Genomic DNA, 16617 nt, shown 5'->3' with positions numbered 1-16617 from the left:
CTAGCCCCTCTCCAGAGCAGGGGGGGACTTGGAGAGCAAAGGCCCCTGCCCCCTTCGCTCCTTTCCTCATCATTTGCATTGGGCATTAGTGCCCCCCCCCTTGAAGCAATAACTCCAAGCAGGCTCCAGCCCCTGGACCCCTGGGGTGGCCAGGGCCCCCCATGAGCTCCCAACCAGCCTCCTCAGGGGGTAGGGAGAGCACTGCCTCTATGCCCTGCACAGCAATAACACTATATTTATTTTTGGGTTTGGCCAGGGAGGCGCAGGGACATGGGGCAAGCCAGGGCCCAGAGCCCTGGGCTGTACAGAGACTCTATTTTAATGTATATTTGCTGCAAAGAGAAACCGCTTTTGGTTTTGAACATTTAATGAGAAAAAAATATATACTATCAAGCTCAAGAACACTGTGTGTTCAGTTTGTCGTGAGGACAAGAGCTGGTGATATACATGGCAGAATTAGTAACCAAGACACATCAACAAAGACACACACAGTCACGAAATGGAAAACTGGTGCCTGGCATGATCAACTCTCAGTTTCCTCATCACTCAGCAACATGTTGGGGATCCCACGGCTGATGGGAAACAGACGTCCAGACTCCGGGCACTGCAGGGTGCCCTCCAACACATCCACCTGCGGGCGGGAAGGGACAGAGCTGAGCACTGGCAGCCTCAGTGTGGGAGGTAGGTGGCTGGGTAAGGAAGCGGCCGGCCGGTTCTCACCTCCAGCAGGACGTGGTGCATCTTCCTCAGAAATTTCTCATCATGCTCATATCCCTGAATCGGCTCTTTGGGCACCTCGACCAGGTGCAGCTGTGGGTGGGCAAGAGACCTAAATCATCTCTGGGCATCCCTGACCCTCCGCCTCAGGCCGGGCTCCGGGGCGCGGTACTAGAGGCAGCGGTGAGCCCGCCCCCCTTCCCAGGGCATGCACGGGCCGGGGGAGGGTCCTCACGGTATCTGCCGCCTCCAGGAGCGCCGCCCACTCCACCTTGGGTATCATACGCGCCACGAACTCGGGGTTGAACTCCACGGGGTTGATGCGGACCTCGGTAGCCTGCGGGCACGGGGGTGTAGTTAGCGGGGACCGGACCCCAGTTCCCCTACCCCACCCGACAGAGGGGAGAAACCGCTCCCCGCCGTTACCTGGAGGCGCAGGGGGAAGCCACGGGGCCCCAGCCCCCGCACGTGCGAGCTCAGCAGATTGTGAGTGAGCAGTTTCATGTCGCCAAACGCGCTTTCACCAGGCCGGAAGCGGAAAGAGACCGCCTCTCTGCTAACGTCACTTCCGGGGCTGCTCCTCTTGCTATACTACTGGATGGCCAGGGGACCGGAAGTGGCGACCTTGCTGGATCTTCTCGTGGTTGCGGGAGCCGACGGAGGCAAAGACCTGTGGGGTCACGCGCTGCTAGCGGAGGCGTCTCGGCGGGGGGCTCCTGCGAAGCACGCCCGCTGGCTGTGGCTCAGACCCCGCTCGCCGCCAGTCGTGCGTAAAGTGCGAGTGAGACGTAAGGCAGCTGCAACGCGGGACCTCACGGGATGCAAAATAAACACGTCTTGCCCCTCACCGGCCCCGACACCACCGTCTTCATTCGCTCCTTTCAGTTAAGGAGCGCCGCCCCATCTGTAAATTAGGCCCCGCAAAACCGCGGCACCCCGCTCCCGTATGTAAATTCGCTGCGGCGCCGCCGAGGCCCCTCCCCAGTGGTGATGGCGTCGTGGCCCCGCCCCAATGCAAATGAACCTGGGGGCCCGGAAGCTCCGTGGGCGCGCGGCCGCCTGTGCCCTCGGCGTGGAGGCGGCTGGCCGGGCGCAGGCTCCGCCTTTTTCTACACGGCGCGGTTGCGCCTGGGGCCAGGCCCCGCCTCCTGCGGCAGCCCGGGCCGGGGGGCGGGATGGTTGCGGGCGTGGGGAGAGTCGCGGGGCTGTGGGCCCTGAGACGCCGAGCGGGCTACTTATTCGCTGGTGCGGCCGCCGAGTCTGTGGCAGCGACAGCAGCACCGGCGGCGGCAAGACGACAACCAGAAGGAGCGGGAGGGTGGGTGCCTCGCGGGGCCCACAGTTTCAGCAGCGCCGCCGCAGCCATGGCCCCAATCAAGGTGACCGTTGCCCCTGTCCCCCGACCTCCCCCACTCTCTCAGTCTTTTCAGGGCCGCCCCCTCTCTCGCTCGTCTTGGGGGTGTCGCCTTTTTTCCTGGTTTCTGGACGCCTCCTCGCCGCCCTAGAGACCCTTGTCCCACTCATCCCCTCGGCAAGACCCGTTGGCTGCCCCACCGTTCTCGCCAATTGTAGGGGCCTTGGGCTCTCCCCTTGAGTCCTTTCACATTGGCCCTGCGACACTCTGTGACAGGTCTCCACCATTTTCAGGTGAATGCCATGGTCTTCCTCACCTTCTGGAACTATCTCCTTTGCCCCGGGCCCCCTTTCAACTCCCCCCCCCCCGCTTTTGTGATAGTACTGGGGCATCACTTCACCCCAACTTCTGAAAGGGTTGTTGTCCCCTAGAGCCCCAGCGGTGTCTTCCCTCCATTCTACTCCACGACCTTTCCCCCTTCTTTCGTGGCTAATTCTCACCCTTCTGGAACCATCCCCAGCTCCTTGGATCTTGCCCCCTTCCCCTCTCAATCCCTTCTTAGACCCCTTTACCTTCTACTTGGTTATGCTCTCAACCTCTGGGCTCCTCAGAGACTCTCCCCCACCCCTGACTCCCTCCCTCCCGTCTCCTGCCCTGGCCCCTCCCACACTCCCAGGCCGACGGGTCCCTCCCCTTCCAGGAGATTCCTTTACTCTACCTCTCCTGGGTGTAGGGGTCTGGACACCCTCCCCTCACTTTCCCATCTGCTGCTGCTACCCCGCTTGCTCTTAGTGGGGCTGGGACACTCAGGCCTGGCCAGGATCCTCTCCCTCTTTGTTGTCACAGTCTCCTCTGTTCCCTGTCTCTGGCCACTTATCCAACTCTTTTCCTGTAACCTAGATAGCCTATTATGCAACCCCTTGCGACACTTGGGGAGGCCTTTTCTCTCTTTCTCTGTTGTCACCAATGGGCCCTTAAGCGGAGCAGGCCACCATGAAACCTGGAGAATGTGGGGTAACCAGATGGGGTGGGGGGGGGGACAGGGAGGGACCCTTGGAAACTCTGACAGGGCTGGAATTTCCCGCCGGGTTTCAGCCCAGTTTTCAGCAGGCGCAGCTGCCAGGCTCTGGTTTGCCATCCCTCCCTTACTCCGCTCATCTTGGAGTCCTTCCCTCTAGGTGGGAGATGCCATCCCCTCAGTGGAGGTGTTTGAAGGGGAGCCAGGAAACAAGGTGAACCTGGCAGAGCTGTTCAAGGGCAAGAAAGGTGTGCTGTTTGGAGTTCCTGGGGCTTTCACTCCTGGCTGTTCCAAGGTGAGGCCCTGCTCTTCTGAGGATCAGGAATTGGGAACTTTGGTATTGAGTCCTCTACATAGTGCTCACTTGACAGTTAGAAGAGCATTTCAGTGCGATCATAAAATAAGCAGAGGCTCTGGAAAGGAAATAATAGTACCAAGAATGTTGGAGGAAAGGGTATTGCAGTTAAATCCAATACCCCTTACTGGTCTTGCTGAGTGACAGGCACTGTGGAAGGTACTTGGGACTCAGGTAAATAAGACAGAGTTCTGCACGTACGTTCATGGTCTTGACGATAGGACATTAAGTTTAGATCTGAGCTTCCTAGTGGCCAAGGCAAAAATAAAATAGAATGGTTTACACAGTTCTCATTGTCTGATCAGTTATCCCTTTCTGACCCTTTGTTTCCCCTCCTCAGACCCACCTGCCGGGGTTTGTGGAGCAGGCTGAGGCTCTAAAGGCCAAGGGGGTCCAGGTGGTGGCATGTCTGAGTGTTAACGATGTCTTTGTGACTGGTGAGTGGGGACGAGCCCACAAGACGGAAGGCAAGGTGAGGTGTGGGGCCTGCAGGGGCTTGGGGCCTGTCAGGAGATTGTTCTTGTGACTTTTACTTTCTCTCTCAGGTTCGGCTCTTGGCTGACCCTACTGGGGCCTTTGGGAAGGTGAGTGTGCCCCTGACCTCCACCCTACGGAGCAGTTCCTGTGCCAGACTTGGAAGCAGGGACTTGGAGGGACATGGCAGTGTGGGGGGTTAGCAAGGCCTTGGCCTGTTCCGGAGGTTCCTGATGCTTTTCTCTGTGTTTCCTCATAGGAGACAGATTTACTACTAGATGACTCGTTGGTGTCCCTCTTTGGGAATCGACGGCTTAAGAGGTAAAAGTGGTGGGTCCTCCATGGTGTTCTCCTGGGACTCTGGCTCCAGCCTCCCTTCCTGTCTCCATCCCAGCCCCCAGGCCCAGGCTGCTGCAGCTGGCCCGCCTCTCTTTCCGGCAGGTTCTCCATGGTGGTAGAAGATGGTGTAGTGAAGACCCTCAATGTGGAACCGGATGGCACAGGCCTCACCTGCAGCTTGGCACCTAATGTCATGTCGCAGCTCTGAGGCCCCAGTCCCAGGCTTACTCCCTCTGCCCGATCCCCTCTCACCTGCTGGCCCTAGGCAGAGGGGCCCAACCTAGCCTCAGCTAGGGCCACCCAGTTGGAACCTTAGCCAGATTTTGCAATAAACACTTTCTGGTTCATGTCTGTCTCCTTGATTTGAACTGCTGCCTTGCTGAGCACCAGGGCTCTTGACATAGTCACAGATTGAGCCAAGAGCTGTGAGAACGGCAGGGAGGGGCTGAGAGGGAGAACATGGGGCATCCTGACTTAATGAAGGAGGGGTCACTAAGCATCAGTCTGGGAGCTGAGAAGGAGCCAGTGGTGAGGGCAAGGGAAGGGAAGTCCATGCAGAGCCAGCACGAAGTTCCAGGCCCAGGCAGGCACCAGCTTGGCATACACTGTGGCCTTTGGTACTTGGTCTCTTGGTGCCAACCGATCTCATTTAGGCTGGCAACCCCAGGGTAGGAACCTTGGCTCTAGGTAGCCCCTGTTGGGGCGGGCCCAGCCCCACCTTCCTTTCAGATTTGAATCCCCCCCGGCACGTTGAGACCATCTGATTGGCAGAAGGGGCTCCATCAGTGGAGTCAGCACTTGCTCAGTCCAGGGGGGCTCCCTGGAGGAGGAGTCTATAAGCGAGCTGAGGAGGTGAGGGTGTAAGTGAGGGGCCAGGAGTCAGGGACGCCAGCAGGGTTTGGGGCTGGGGGCCTTGCCATTTGCAGGCCCTGGGAAGCTGTGCGTGTGTCAGTGATTGTTAGGCCCCTCTGTGTTTAGGGGCTCACAGCGGGGCAGACACATGCAGAGCACTTACCGTGTGCCAGGCACAGTGCTGTGTGGTGATAGCCCTCGCAGCAGTCCAGGGGGTGTGGGCTGTTACTGCCTCTCAGCCACTGCTGCGGGGATCCAGGCATGTGCTTTCATCACTGTGCGGAGCTGCCCTGCCGTGTACCTCGTCAGCACCAGGCTCCGGGGGCCCTTCCTGCCTGGTGGTCTCCAGGGGCTCAGCCCGCAAAGCAGCCAGGGCAGGCCACACTCGCGGAGGTCGGAGGCCGGGGAGGAAGCCAGGAAAATGTCTCAGAGCAAATGACCCTTGGGGCAGTGGGAGCGGTGCTCCCAGCAGAGGGAGCAGCTGCAGGGGTACAGGGTGGAGCAGCCCCAAGCTGCTGCAGCACAGAGCAGCCAGGGGTGCTGGCAGCGGGCGCCGGGGCGCCAGAGGTCTGCTGGGCCTCTTAAGCCTGTACACGGTTTGCCTTCCGCCTCCCGGGCACCACAGCCATTGAAGGTGTTGGGGCTCAGAACAATTCCCCAAAATGAAGGCCTCAGAAACAACAGTTTTTCTCTGACCTTTTGCCTCCTGTCTCTCAGTCGCACTCTCCCCTCTCCCCGGAGGCTGGCCATAAACCCTGGAATCCTAACTGTCCAGGGCAGGTCGTAAACACCAGAACCCTTTTTCCTCAAAGCCAGCCATAAAACCTGAAAATACTACTGTTAACTTTCCCTCTGCCTTTCTGCATAAAAATGGCCATAAAGAAATTATCTGAGAGGCCGGCTGGGTGGCTCACGCCTGTAATCCTACCCCTCTGGGAGGCCGAGGTGGGAGGATCACGCGAGGTCAGGAGTTCGAGACCAGCCTGAGCAAGAACGAGACCCCATCTCCACTAAAAATAGAAACAAATTATATGGACAGCTAAAAACAATATATAGAAAAATTAGCCAGGCATGGTGGCGCATGCCTGTAGTCCCAGCTACTCGGGAGGCTGAGGCAGGAGGATCGCTTGAGCCCAGGAGTTTGAGGTTGCTGTAAGCGAGGCTGACGCCACGGCACTCTAGCCCGGGCAATAGAGCGAGACTCTGTCTCAAAAAAAAAAAAAAAAAAGAAAGAAATTATCTGACCCACCTTGTTTGTTATAGGTCAGAAGAGCCTCATTCCAGTGAGGGCCCAGCCCACACCCAGAGGGAAGTAGTGTGTGTGCAGAGTCCAGGAAGAATCTAGACAGGCCTTGCTGGTTTTCTCCGCTCAGCCCACTGGCATCGAACCACACCCTTTTTGTCCAGAAAATTTCCACTGTTTCTTTGGGTTTTCAATCTGCAGTCTCCCGTGTATACATGTTAAATAAATTCATATGCCTTTTCTCTGATTAATCTGCCTTTTGCAAGTTGATTTTACAGCAAACTTTCAGAAGGCAAAGGGGAAATTTTCTCTTGGTCCCAACAAAGGATTTCCGTCACAGGTCAGATTCACACTGGGGCTGCTGGGTGTGGCTGGGAGACACGGAGAGGCACCAGGTGGGCATGGAAGGGAAGGATCCGTGATCACAGGGTGCCAAGGAGGTGGGGGTGGGATGTGTTGGGAGGGAGGGTGAGTCCAGGGAACTCCCCAAGTGTAAGGGGCTGGGTGGTGATGGTGTGTCCATGTGTCCAATGGCGGGGGGCAGCCTCCCTGCTGGGGTTCCAGGTGCTCAGCCTGCCTGAGTTGATCTGCTTGCCAACCTTTGTCCCTCTTTTTCTCCCACAACCTGTCACCCTACAGGGGTCTGGGCGGGGACAGGGCTGGGGGCTGACTGCACCTCTAGCTTCCCTGGTAACCTGCCCACCTCTTCTCCCCCTGCCAAACTCTGGGTCGCAGTGTTGTCCTCTCCCATGCACCTGGTGCAAAGGCTCTTGTTTCCTGGATACCATCACTCTTAATCCTGTCCCTGTAAAAATGAGGAAACGGGCCGGGCGCGGTGGCTCACGCCTGTAATCCTAGCACTCTGGGAGGCCGAGGTGGGTGGATCGTTTGAGCTCAGGAGTTTGAGACCAGCCTGAGCAAGAGCGAGACCCCATCTCTACTAAAAATAGAAAGAAATGATATGGACAGCTAAAAATACATATAAAAAAAAAAAATTAGCCGGGCATGGTGGTGCATGCCTGTAGTCCCAGCTACTCGGGAGGCTGAGACAGGAGGATCGCTTGAGCTCAGGAGTTTGAGGTTGCTGTGAGCTAGGCTGACGCCACGGCACTCACTCTAGCCTGGGCAACAGAGTGAGACTCTGTCTCAAAAAAAAAAAAAAAAAAAAATGAGGAAACGGGTGTGGAGCTTCCCACAACAGTACCTGTGAGCTTCAGTGTCTGCATAAGTAAATGGGGTGGTGTAGAACAGCCTCCCCACGGGCTGTGTACCCTGTTCCTTGTCCCTGCAACCTCGTGCTGCCCTGGCAGTTCCTCCTACTGGGAAGCCCAGCCTCCGTCTCTGTCACTCAGTCACCTCTGCTTCCTCCACTCCCGGGCTCTTACCTGGGCCGGCTGAGGCCCAGTGAGGCCTCTGAGAGGAACCATCCCCTCCAGGGTCCCTTGTCATTGTCTGGGTCTCTAGGCCAGGATGAGGGGCTTCCAGGGCCTAGGTGGCCCTTAGGACAGCCTGGTAGGGGCCAGGGTGTGGGTGGAGGCGGGCCTGGGCCTCGGTGGCCCTGGCTGCTGAGCACAGGGCTCAGCTTGCTGGGGTGGGAGTGTGGGGGTGGGGTGGGGTGGGAAGGGCCAGCCCTAGGAATGGTTCCAGGCTCTGGAGGGTCCCAGATCAAACAACCAAACTGCTGCCCCGGCAGAGCTGCAGGTGTGGCCTTCCCTGGCTGTTGATGGCCAAGGGCCAATGTTAAAAACTAAACAAATGAACAAAATAACCTGAAACATCCATCCAACACACTCCCAGATAAAACTCACGCTCCTGTCCTGACCTGTCCAAGGCCACAGCAACTCAGACCCAGAGGGCCAAGGGCTTTACTCAGTATCAGCGCTTCTGGGCCTTCCTGGGTCTAGGGTCCCTTCGAAAGACTGCTGAACAGACCCCCAAGTGCTTCTGAAAGGTTTCAAGGAACCCCTGGAGACCTTTCAAGAACCTCAAATGAACCCTGCCCCCACCTGGGAGGCACTGTAGCATCGTGGGTTCATTGGGCTTTGAGCTCAGACCACCAGAGCGTGAATCCCAACCTGCTCCGGAGAAGCTGGGTGACCTCGGGCAGGCTGGTCTTCCTTGACACTACTTCTCTTATCTTTAAAGTGGGAACAGGCCGGTGCCGTGGCTCATGCCTGCAATCCCAGCACTTTGGGAGGCAGAGGCGGGGTGGGGGTGGAATCGCTTGAGGCCAGGAGTTTGAGCTTACAGTGAGCTATGATTGTGCCACTGCACTCCAGCCTAGGTGACAGAGTGAGACCCTGTCTCTAAAAAACAAAATAAAATAAAGTGGGAAGAATCCAACCTCATGGGGTTGTGGGGAACAAATGAGACAATTTATGTAAAGAATTCGGCACAGTGCCTGGCACACTCAACACATAAGTGCTTAATAAGTGGTTATTTAAAAAGCATAAGAAGAATCCCTGGTCTCCACCATGCAGCCTGTATGTCCGTAGGAAAAGAGCTGGGAGTTAAGACAGAGGTCAAATCCCAGTCCTGACATTAATGACCCCTGTGACTACCCTCTCTGAGCCTCAGTTTTCTCATCAGTCAAATGGGGATGATGACCCTGCTAATCATCTGTTGTCTATAGAACCCCAGGCTTCTCCATAGTTATTTGGTGCCAGAAGCCTCACAGATTAAGAAGCTGGGAAGACATCTCCAAGGGGAAGCTTTGCCAGGCCCTGGGGAGTCAAACCTGGGCTGCTGAGAGGCAGAGAGGGCTGGAGGCATCCTGGCATTCCTGGTCTAGACCGGGCTTGGGCTGTAGCATGGAGATGCTGTGATCAGGAGCCTGGAGGCTGTTGGCCCCAAAGTGACACACTTTGCTGAGCATGGCTGGGGTTTGGCCACACAGGCATTGAGGAGTGACAGCAGAGAGAGAAAATGGGTGCATTTGTGTAACTTCTGGAGAAGTTTGGGTAATATCTGTGAGAATGCACAGATTCACAAACACGCGTATTGGTCTGCCATGTTATTTACATTTCTACCAACTCTCAGCTTGAGCTGGGAATCACGTCTTTTTACTTAACACAGGTAAGGTGCCCGCTCAGGGTGGAGAACACAGAAAATACCGAACACCTGTTTTGGGAAGGAGTAAAGAACTGAAGGAATGGAGGGAGGGAGGGAGGAAGCTTCCTGGACATTGGCTCCCGTTGTTTGAGCATACACTTGACCATAGTGGGCCTAAATTAGACCTAGATTTGCTTGAGAGTGACATACGTCCCTAAATAATAATGACCTAAAACAGAGGCTTATGTGATCTAATGCTAACAAACTATAAAAAAAAAACCAACAAAACAAAACAGAGGCTTAGCTCACAGATATGCAGTAGAAAGGTGATAGTCTGGAGCTAGGATGGCAGCTGCACGATTATCGGGGACCACGCTCCTTCTATCGGGGACCACGCCATTTCAAACATGTATTTACCTTATGGTTCGTTATGGCTGCTTGAGTTCCAGCAATCACATCCATAGTCCAGCCAGCAGGAAGGAGGAAATGAGGAACAGGAGATAAAAGGCCCGTGCCAGCTGTCTTTTAAGAAGGTTTTCTGGAAGCTGCCATACACCACTTCTACTTACATCTCATTGGACAGAATTTAGTCTCATGCTCAAACCAGCTACAAGGGAGGCTGGGAAATATCGACTTTATTCCAGGCTGAATCCCACAGATTCTATTAGTAAGAGAGAGAGGGAGAAATGATATGGGGTGGACGAGAAGCAGCTGTGTGGACGGGCCACACGGGAGTCACCTCTGAGAAGAGATGGTGTCATTTCCCTGCTGTTCCCATCAGCCTTGGACCGGGCATGTGCTAAGCTGTCCCAGATCTCTGTATGGGCTCCTCATCGCCCCAAGGATCCCTCTCCAAGCCTCTGCGCCTGTTCCCTGTGACCTTGGTCACTACAGCGACCTGATTCCCCAGCTGTGGGTCCTCTAAGCTCCTCCCTCTTCAGCGTCTCCCAGACAACAGTCACCACCTGGGGCGCTCTGTCTTTCCCACCCTTGCTCAAATCGCTCTCACAACATTCAAGGCCCGGAATCAGTGCCATATGCTGAGGACAACAGCCCCGTTTCGGGTTCCTTGTCCCTTCTCTGAATTAGTCCATGTGGGACTGGGCCACACCGTTCCTCTTCATCAAAGATGGATTTTTCAAATTGACATACAATTCACATACCATAAAATTCACCCTTTAAACGTGTACAGTTCAGCTGGGCGTGGTGGCTCACGCCTGTAATCCTAGCACTCTGGGAGGCCGAGGCGGGTGAATCGCTCGAGGTCAGGAGTTCGAGACCAGTGTGAGCGAGACCCCCCGTCTCTACTAAAAAGTAGAAAGAAATTAGCTGGACAACTAAAAATATATAGAAAAAATTAGCTGGGCCTGGTGGCGCCTGCCTGTAGTCCCAGCTACTCGGGAGGCTGAGGCAGGAGGATCGCTTGAGCCCAGGAGTTTGAGGTTGCTGTGAGCTAGGCTGGCGCCACAGCACTCTAGCCGGGGCAACAAAGTGAGACTCTGTCTTAAAACAAAAAAGAAAAAGAAAAAAGAAAAAGTGTACAATTCACTGTGTTTTAGCGTATTCACCAAGTTTTGCGACCATTGCCACTGGATCTTTAATCTCAGTGACTTCTCCCAAGAAAGAGCTGCCCTCTCCTCTGAGCAGCACAATCTTTACGTTGTCATAAAAGGTATGTTCAGATGCTGAGGTGTTCCGCTGGCTCAGCCCGTGTCCCCTCACTGTCACATAAGGTGTATTGTCTTCAGTGGCTGTTTGCTGAAAGTCATCTCTGTGCCAGGCACTGTGCTGAGCCCCGGGGACACAGCAGTGAATACGCTAGGCACAGGCCCTGCAGGAACCAGGTGGGAAGGGTGTTCCAGTAGGTGGGAACAGCCAGTGCTAAGGTCTTCAGGTGAGGAAGATGAGGGAGGTCTGGGCCGAGCAGTAGTGAGAACAGAAATGGGTATTGCCTGCAAGCCCAGTTGGGTTGTCTTGGCGGACATCCGGTGGTTCCAGTATTTGGCTAGGGGCAGCTAAGACACATTTCTTTTCTTTTCTTTTCTTTCTTTCTTTCTTTTTTTTTTTTTTTGAGACAGAGTCTCACTTCATTACCCTGAGTAGAGTGCCGTGACGTCAGCCTAGCTCACAGCAACCTCAAACTCCTGGGCTCAAGTGATCCTCCTGCCTCAGCCACCTGAGTAGCTGGGACTACAGGCACGCGCTACCATGCCCGGCTAATTCTTGTATTTTCAGTAGAGACGGGGTCTCACTCTTGCGCAGGCTGGTCCCGAACTCCTGAACTGCGCCCAGCCAAAACATATTTCGATTTTTGTTTCCTCTTGGGCTCCTTCCCTGGGGCGTGTTCCCAAATGCCGGTGTGCTGGGTCCAAGGGCTCTGGCGGTTTTATTGGTCTCTGGAAACTCTGAGACCGTTTTGAGGGCCACCTGTGATGTGTGCTTGTGTTCTCTCCCAACATGTGCCTACCTGAGTTTTACCTTCTGGATTTATTTTTGCTGCTTAATGGATGGGCTTTTTGTTTGTTTGTTTTGTTTTGTTGAGACAAGGTCTCGCTCTGTCGCCCAGGCTAGAGTGTAGTTGCATGATTGTAGCTCACTGCAGCCTCAAACTCCTGGGTTCAAGCGATCCTCCAGCCTCAGCCTCCTGAGTAGGCTGGCTAATTTTTTTAGTTTTTATAGAAATAGAGTCTTGCTGTGTTGCCCAGGCTGGTCTTCAAAATTCGGCCTCAAGCAATCCTCCTGCCTATGCCTCCCCAAGTGCTGGGATTACAAGTGTGAGCCACCATGCCCGGCCTTAATGGATGTTTAATGGTGCCTTGGACTGTCGTTAATGTGTGTGTCTGTAAGTATTATAGGAGGGCAGGTGATAACTGTGGGGCTTGGCCCTGGGTCTTGCCTTGTTTGCTACTTGGGGCTGGTCTCCAGCCTTGCTCTCCCACCAGACACCGGCAAGGCACTGGGGTGTGTGAGGAGAGGGGCTTGGGGGGGAACAGTGCCATGCTTAGAGCCGAGGACTTCAGTTTTACTCTCAGCTGTCCTACTCACCCCCATTCCCCTCTGAGCCTCACTTTTCTTATCTCTGAAATAGAAATTAATTGGTTAAAAAACATTAATTTGGCTACCTTATGTATCTTGGCTCCACCACTTCCTGGCTGTATGGCCTTAAGCAAGTGACTTAACCTCTCTGTGCGTCAGTTTCTTCATTGTGAAATGAAGCACTTGTATTTTACGGCTGAGGAGGGAATTGGGTGGTTAATATATGCGAAGCGCTTCGAACAGAACCTGGCACAGGTAAGTGGGCAGCAAACACTGGCACTGTCATGGAGCCGGCACCGCAGTCATGGGTGACCCCACAGTAGCTTCCGCTCTAGTGGGAGCAGGCGAAGCCAACAGGCGAGAATGCGGGGCAGTTACAGAGAGGAGCAAGGCTGTAGGGGGAAGGGCTGGGTCTGCTTTAGAAGGGAAAGGACTTTCCTGAGAATGGGGCAGCTGAGCAAGACCAGTAGGGTGAGACAGAGTGGGGCTGGGGGAGTGCATGTGTTTGGAGGGGTGGAGAGAAGAGCAAATGCAGAGGCACAGCGTGTGGGAGAAGGACTGAGCAGCAGAGGACAGGACTGGAGGAAAGATAAGGTCAGGGTCGTGAGCTGGGGCCCCTCTCTCCAGGGCCTTGCGGTCATGGTGATGTTTGGAACTTGCTCCAAAGCGCAGGGAGAAGCCACTGGAGTGTTTCAAGCAGGGAAGGGCTACAGGCCAGTTAGTGGTTTTGAATGACTCCTCCGGAGCTGGGTGGGGACCACCTGGAAGAAGACGGGTGCCTGCGGCCCAGTATTGCTGAAAGGCTCACGGAGAGGCAGGGCAGCTGCCCCAGGAGCATGGGGGTGCCCGGGGAGAACAGGAAGGGAAAGCTCGCCAGGTGTCGGGCAGTGGGGCCTGGTCTGGGCCTCACTCTCTTCAGCTGCTGGGGCTCAGGCCTTGCAGGCTGCACCCTGAGTCACCGGGCACCGGGCTGGGCACTTGGCAGATGGCTCTGGCTTACACTGCCTCCTGGCATCCGCTGGGCATTTCTGCTCTTGTCCAATTCCAGCTGGGTGGAGAAACAATCCCTTCTCAGACATCTGGGTGGGGACAAGGGGTCCTGCAGAACCCACACCAGAGGGCTAGTTGCCCAGGAGGCCCTGAAGGCTGATTTTTGTTTTTGTTTTTCAAGCCTGGAGCCCTGAACCATCTGGTTAGAGAGCTGGGCCCCAGCCAGGCCACTAGGGTGCCAGGCAGGGTTCTGGGGCTGCCTCCAGCAGGGAGAAAAAGCCTCACTCTGACTCAGCCCCGGTTGCTTCAGGGCCCTTGCTGGACCTGCCCTGGCCCCCCTGGCTCTCCCCAAGGCGCAGAGCCCTCCTGCTTCTGGCCTTTGGGGTTGGACTAGGGCTATATAAAAAATTTAAACCCATAAGAGAAGTGGGAGATGGAATCCTTCACCCCCACCACCCGCCTGGGGTTGGGGAGAGGCTGAGGCCCTGAGGGAGGAGTCTGCATATGGTTGACTATGTTGTCCATCTGTCTGTCTTAATAGTTGTCAACAAGAGACTGTTTAAGTGATGATGGGATAGCAACATGGTAAAATACTATGCAGCTGTTAAAAAGGTCAAGGCTAATGGTTCTGAACAGAAATGAAACAGCTTGCAAAATATATTGCAAAGCAAGGAAGGTACATGGCCAAGTGTGTAGTTGCAACCACTCATTATAGGCGCACATATGCAGCCATCTGTATCCTCAGGAAGGACACGAGAAAATGGTACCATGGTTGTCTCTGGCTGGGAGATCTGGGACTGTGGGTTGGGAGTGATGGGTGAGAGACGATTTTTCTCTCTACTTTTATGCACTCTTGACATTTTTGATCATGTGCCCATATCTGAAAAAAAACGTTAAAGGAAAAATCTAGCCAAAGGAAAGGGAACTGCTGCCAGCCTCTAATGAATACCCCTCAACAGCTAATTGAGCCTCGGAATCCCAGGACCTCAGCATCAGCTGCTGAGAGAGGCCCTCCCCAGCCTCCCCTGCCTGTCCCCTGCCTGACTCAGCTGAGGCAAGTCAGAGAAGCAGACGGAGGTGCAGCCAGGCTTGTCTGGGGTGAGGGATGTGAGAGCCCGCAATCGCGACAGGGCCCTTGCCTCTGAGGCCCGAGGAAATGTGTGACTCAGAGATGTTGAGCAAGACAGAGGCCCCCAGCCAGCCAGGAGGGGAGCCGCCATCAGGCTTGGCTAACCCTGCAGGACCTGCTGGGCCGGCTCAGAGCAGGTGCTCCTTGGGCATTCCTGCGCTGGAATCCCTGGGGGGTGAGAGTGGCCACTTAATGAAGGCTTGCGCTGGCCATTAGCACGTGGAATCCGCACAACTCTCTGAGAGGATTATCCCCATTTCCAGATGCGTTCCCAGAGAGTTGAACAACTAGATATGCTCCTCTGCCAACAATGCTGCATGGATTCCTGTGGCCGGGCCGGGCCCCGCTCACCTTGACTGCCCGTGCCCCTTGCTCTTTGCCCTCTGGCCCCACTGCCTTCTAGCTGTGGGACTTTAGGCAAGTTACTTAACCTCTCTGCACCTCAGTTTCCTCCTCTGTAAAATGGGCGTGATCCATAGTCCTTATTTCACAGACCCGTCCAGAGCAAATAAAGCATGAAGCGCTTATAACCGAGCCTGGCCCGCGGTAAGCCTGTGTGTGCTGTGACTGTTATTTCATCAAACCTAAGATGTCAGCAATTGTAAAAGGTGTCACTAAGGAAAAAAAGAATGTTGCCAGTTAACGATGTCCCAAAGCTCTTTCATCACATCATTTTTCTTTTATATTTCCCGAAAGAACTCTGTTTGACTGAGATGTAGATTCTCATCATATATAATTCTCATGCACATATAAAAAGGATAATGGAGGCAAAATAAATTGGTTGCTATGTTTGGAAAACTCCTTCACATTTAGAGTCTGACTCCCGCGAATCATTTTTGGTCTGAGAGTCGTGATGTCTGTGTATCTCCTTCTCTGAGCTGTCAGGAGTGCTAGTGCGAGCAGCCCTCCTTCAAACATTGCATAAAACAGCCATCAAACAGCCACGATTTCTTAAGCCAGCTTTGCAATCCGCAGAGGAGCAGAGCCTACTGAATTTTCACTCTGCTATGGGAGCGTTGCTGACAAGCCTTGTTCCCCTCCCCTGGTGGCTCCCACCATTTGGGTCCTGGGGCTAAAAAGTACTCCACTCTTGCCTCTGGGATTTTCTTCCAAGCTGTAGACACCCTTTCCTCAGGATTTGATGCCGGGGCTTTGAAGCGTGAGCATACGTAGGCAATTGACAACTATGTCAGGACTGCAGCCAGCCAGTCAGCCAGCCAGCCAGCCAGCAACTGTACCATGTAACTTGACTTCTGAGTTGTGAAACGTGAAAAATAAAGTGTGTTGGAATAGAGAAAACATGAATAATTTCCGATCTTACACCGATCATGCCCCTAGCTGCCTAAGCCCTTACACATTCTATTCCTGCTGCCTGGCATACCTTTCCTCCCCACCCCCCTTTGCCTAATTAACCCAGTCACCTGGTCACCCCTGATCTCATGCCTCCTTTGGGATGCCTTCCCTGGCCACCCTCCAAGGTCAAATCCCCTCCCCTCATGGCACCTAGTACAGCTACCCTGCCCTCAGTCCAGTGTGTAGAGCGTACAGGGTGGGGTGAGCTCAGAGGAGTGTTGCTTGCTTCCATCTGGGGTTTGGAGGAGGCTTCCTGGGGGAGCTGGCATCTGAACCAGGCTTCACATGTTGGGGGGGGGTTTGTACAAGTTTGAGAAACGTCAGGGGAAAGGGAAGGAGGCACCAATGAACGAAGCCTGGTGCATCAGAAGATGCATGTGTGGGCGCCCAGACTCACCATGTGAGGCCCGCAGCCCCTCTGGAGGCCCTGGAGGGCGCAAGGCCGAGGTCGTCCTCTCATTTCGAGTTGGGAAAACAAGGCCCAAAGAGGCGAAGGACTCACCTACCAGTGTCCATTGAGCGGGGCGGGGGGAGCTGTGGGCCTCCTGGCTAACCTCTGGGCCAGCTCTGCCTGAGATGCTGGGAGGATGCGGGTTGGCGAGGTGAGGGCTGAGGCAGGACTCTGGGGGTGCACGGGGCCGCCTGAAGCCGGAAGGAGGAAGCTGTACAGGGTGTCTGTGGCTGGGCCCGGGATCCCCCACTTGGG

The 16617-nt window shown here is 55.0% G+C and overlaps 2 protein-coding genes across 4 annotated transcripts; one reads left to right on the top strand and one right to left on the bottom strand.

Moving 5' to 3' along the window:
* Window positions 1-523: 523 nt before the first annotated feature.
* On the bottom strand, window positions 524-1725 carry TRMT112 (tRNA methyltransferase activator subunit 11-2). Of its 2 annotated transcripts, none has more exons than XM_069471659.1 (4): window positions 1144-1725; window positions 953-1054; window positions 721-810; window positions 524-631 (listed from the first exon to the last, which is right to left on the bottom strand). In XM_069471659.1, the coding sequence occupies exons 1-4, from the start codon at window positions 1219-1221 to the stop codon at window positions 524-526; spliced, it is 378 nt and encodes a 125-aa protein (XP_069327760.1). In that variant the 5' UTR covers window positions 1222-1725. The 2 variants fall into 2 exon arrangements, with proteins under 2 accessions (XP_069327760.1, XP_069327761.1); XM_069471660.1 differs by having other exon boundaries at window positions 721-795.
* Window positions 1726-1840: 115 nt separating this feature from the next.
* PRDX5 (peroxiredoxin 5) lies at window positions 1841-4593 on the top strand. 2 transcript variants are annotated; one of them, XM_069471657.1, is made up of 6 exons: window positions 1841-2096; window positions 3250-3384; window positions 3785-3916; window positions 3990-4028; window positions 4178-4239; window positions 4360-4593. In XM_069471657.1, the coding sequence occupies exons 1-6, from the start codon at window positions 1893-1895 to the stop codon at window positions 4463-4465; spliced, it is 678 nt and encodes a 225-aa protein (XP_069327758.1). In that variant the 5' UTR covers window positions 1841-1892; the 3' UTR covers window positions 4466-4593. The 2 variants fall into 2 exon arrangements, with proteins under 2 accessions (XP_069327758.1, XP_069327759.1); XM_069471658.1 differs by lacking the exon at window positions 3250-3384.
* The last annotated feature ends 12024 nt before the right edge of the window (window positions 4594-16617 follow it).

This window comes from Eulemur rufifrons, chromosome 6, assembly GCF_041146395.1.
Source record: "Eulemur rufifrons isolate Redbay chromosome 6, OSU_ERuf_1, whole genome shotgun sequence".
Lineage (NCBI taxonomy): Eukaryota > Metazoa > Chordata > Mammalia > Primates > Lemuridae > Eulemur > Eulemur rufifrons.
The sequence above is the reverse complement of the archived record's forward strand: the minus strand, read 5'-3'. Positions and strand labels throughout refer to the sequence as shown.

Excerpts from the sequence above, each read along its gene's own strand:
- TRMT112 (XM_069471659.1), bottom strand. The coding sequence starts at position 1,221 with ATGAAACTGCTCACTCACAATCTGCTGAGCTCGCACGTGCGGGGGCTG. Across the intron at positions 811-952 it reads TCCTGGAGGCGGCAGATACC|CTGCACCTGGTCGAGGTGCC; the intron begins GTGAGGACCCTC and ends GCCCACCCACAG. Across the intron at positions 632-720 it reads TGCACCACGTCCTGCTGGAG|GTGGATGTGTTGGAGGGCAC; the intron begins GTGAGAACCGGC and ends TCCCGCCCGCAG.
- PRDX5 (XM_069471657.1), top strand. The coding sequence starts at position 1,893 with ATGGTTGCGGGCGTGGGGAGAGTCGCGGGGCTGTGGGCCCTGAGACGC. Across the intron at positions 3,917-3,989 it reads CCCACAAGACGGAAGGCAAG|GTTCGGCTCTTGGCTGACCC; the intron begins GTGAGGTGTGGG and ends TTTCTCTCTCAG. Across the intron at positions 4,029-4,177 it reads CTACTGGGGCCTTTGGGAAG|GAGACAGATTTACTACTAGA; the intron begins GTGAGTGTGCCC and ends GTTTCCTCATAG.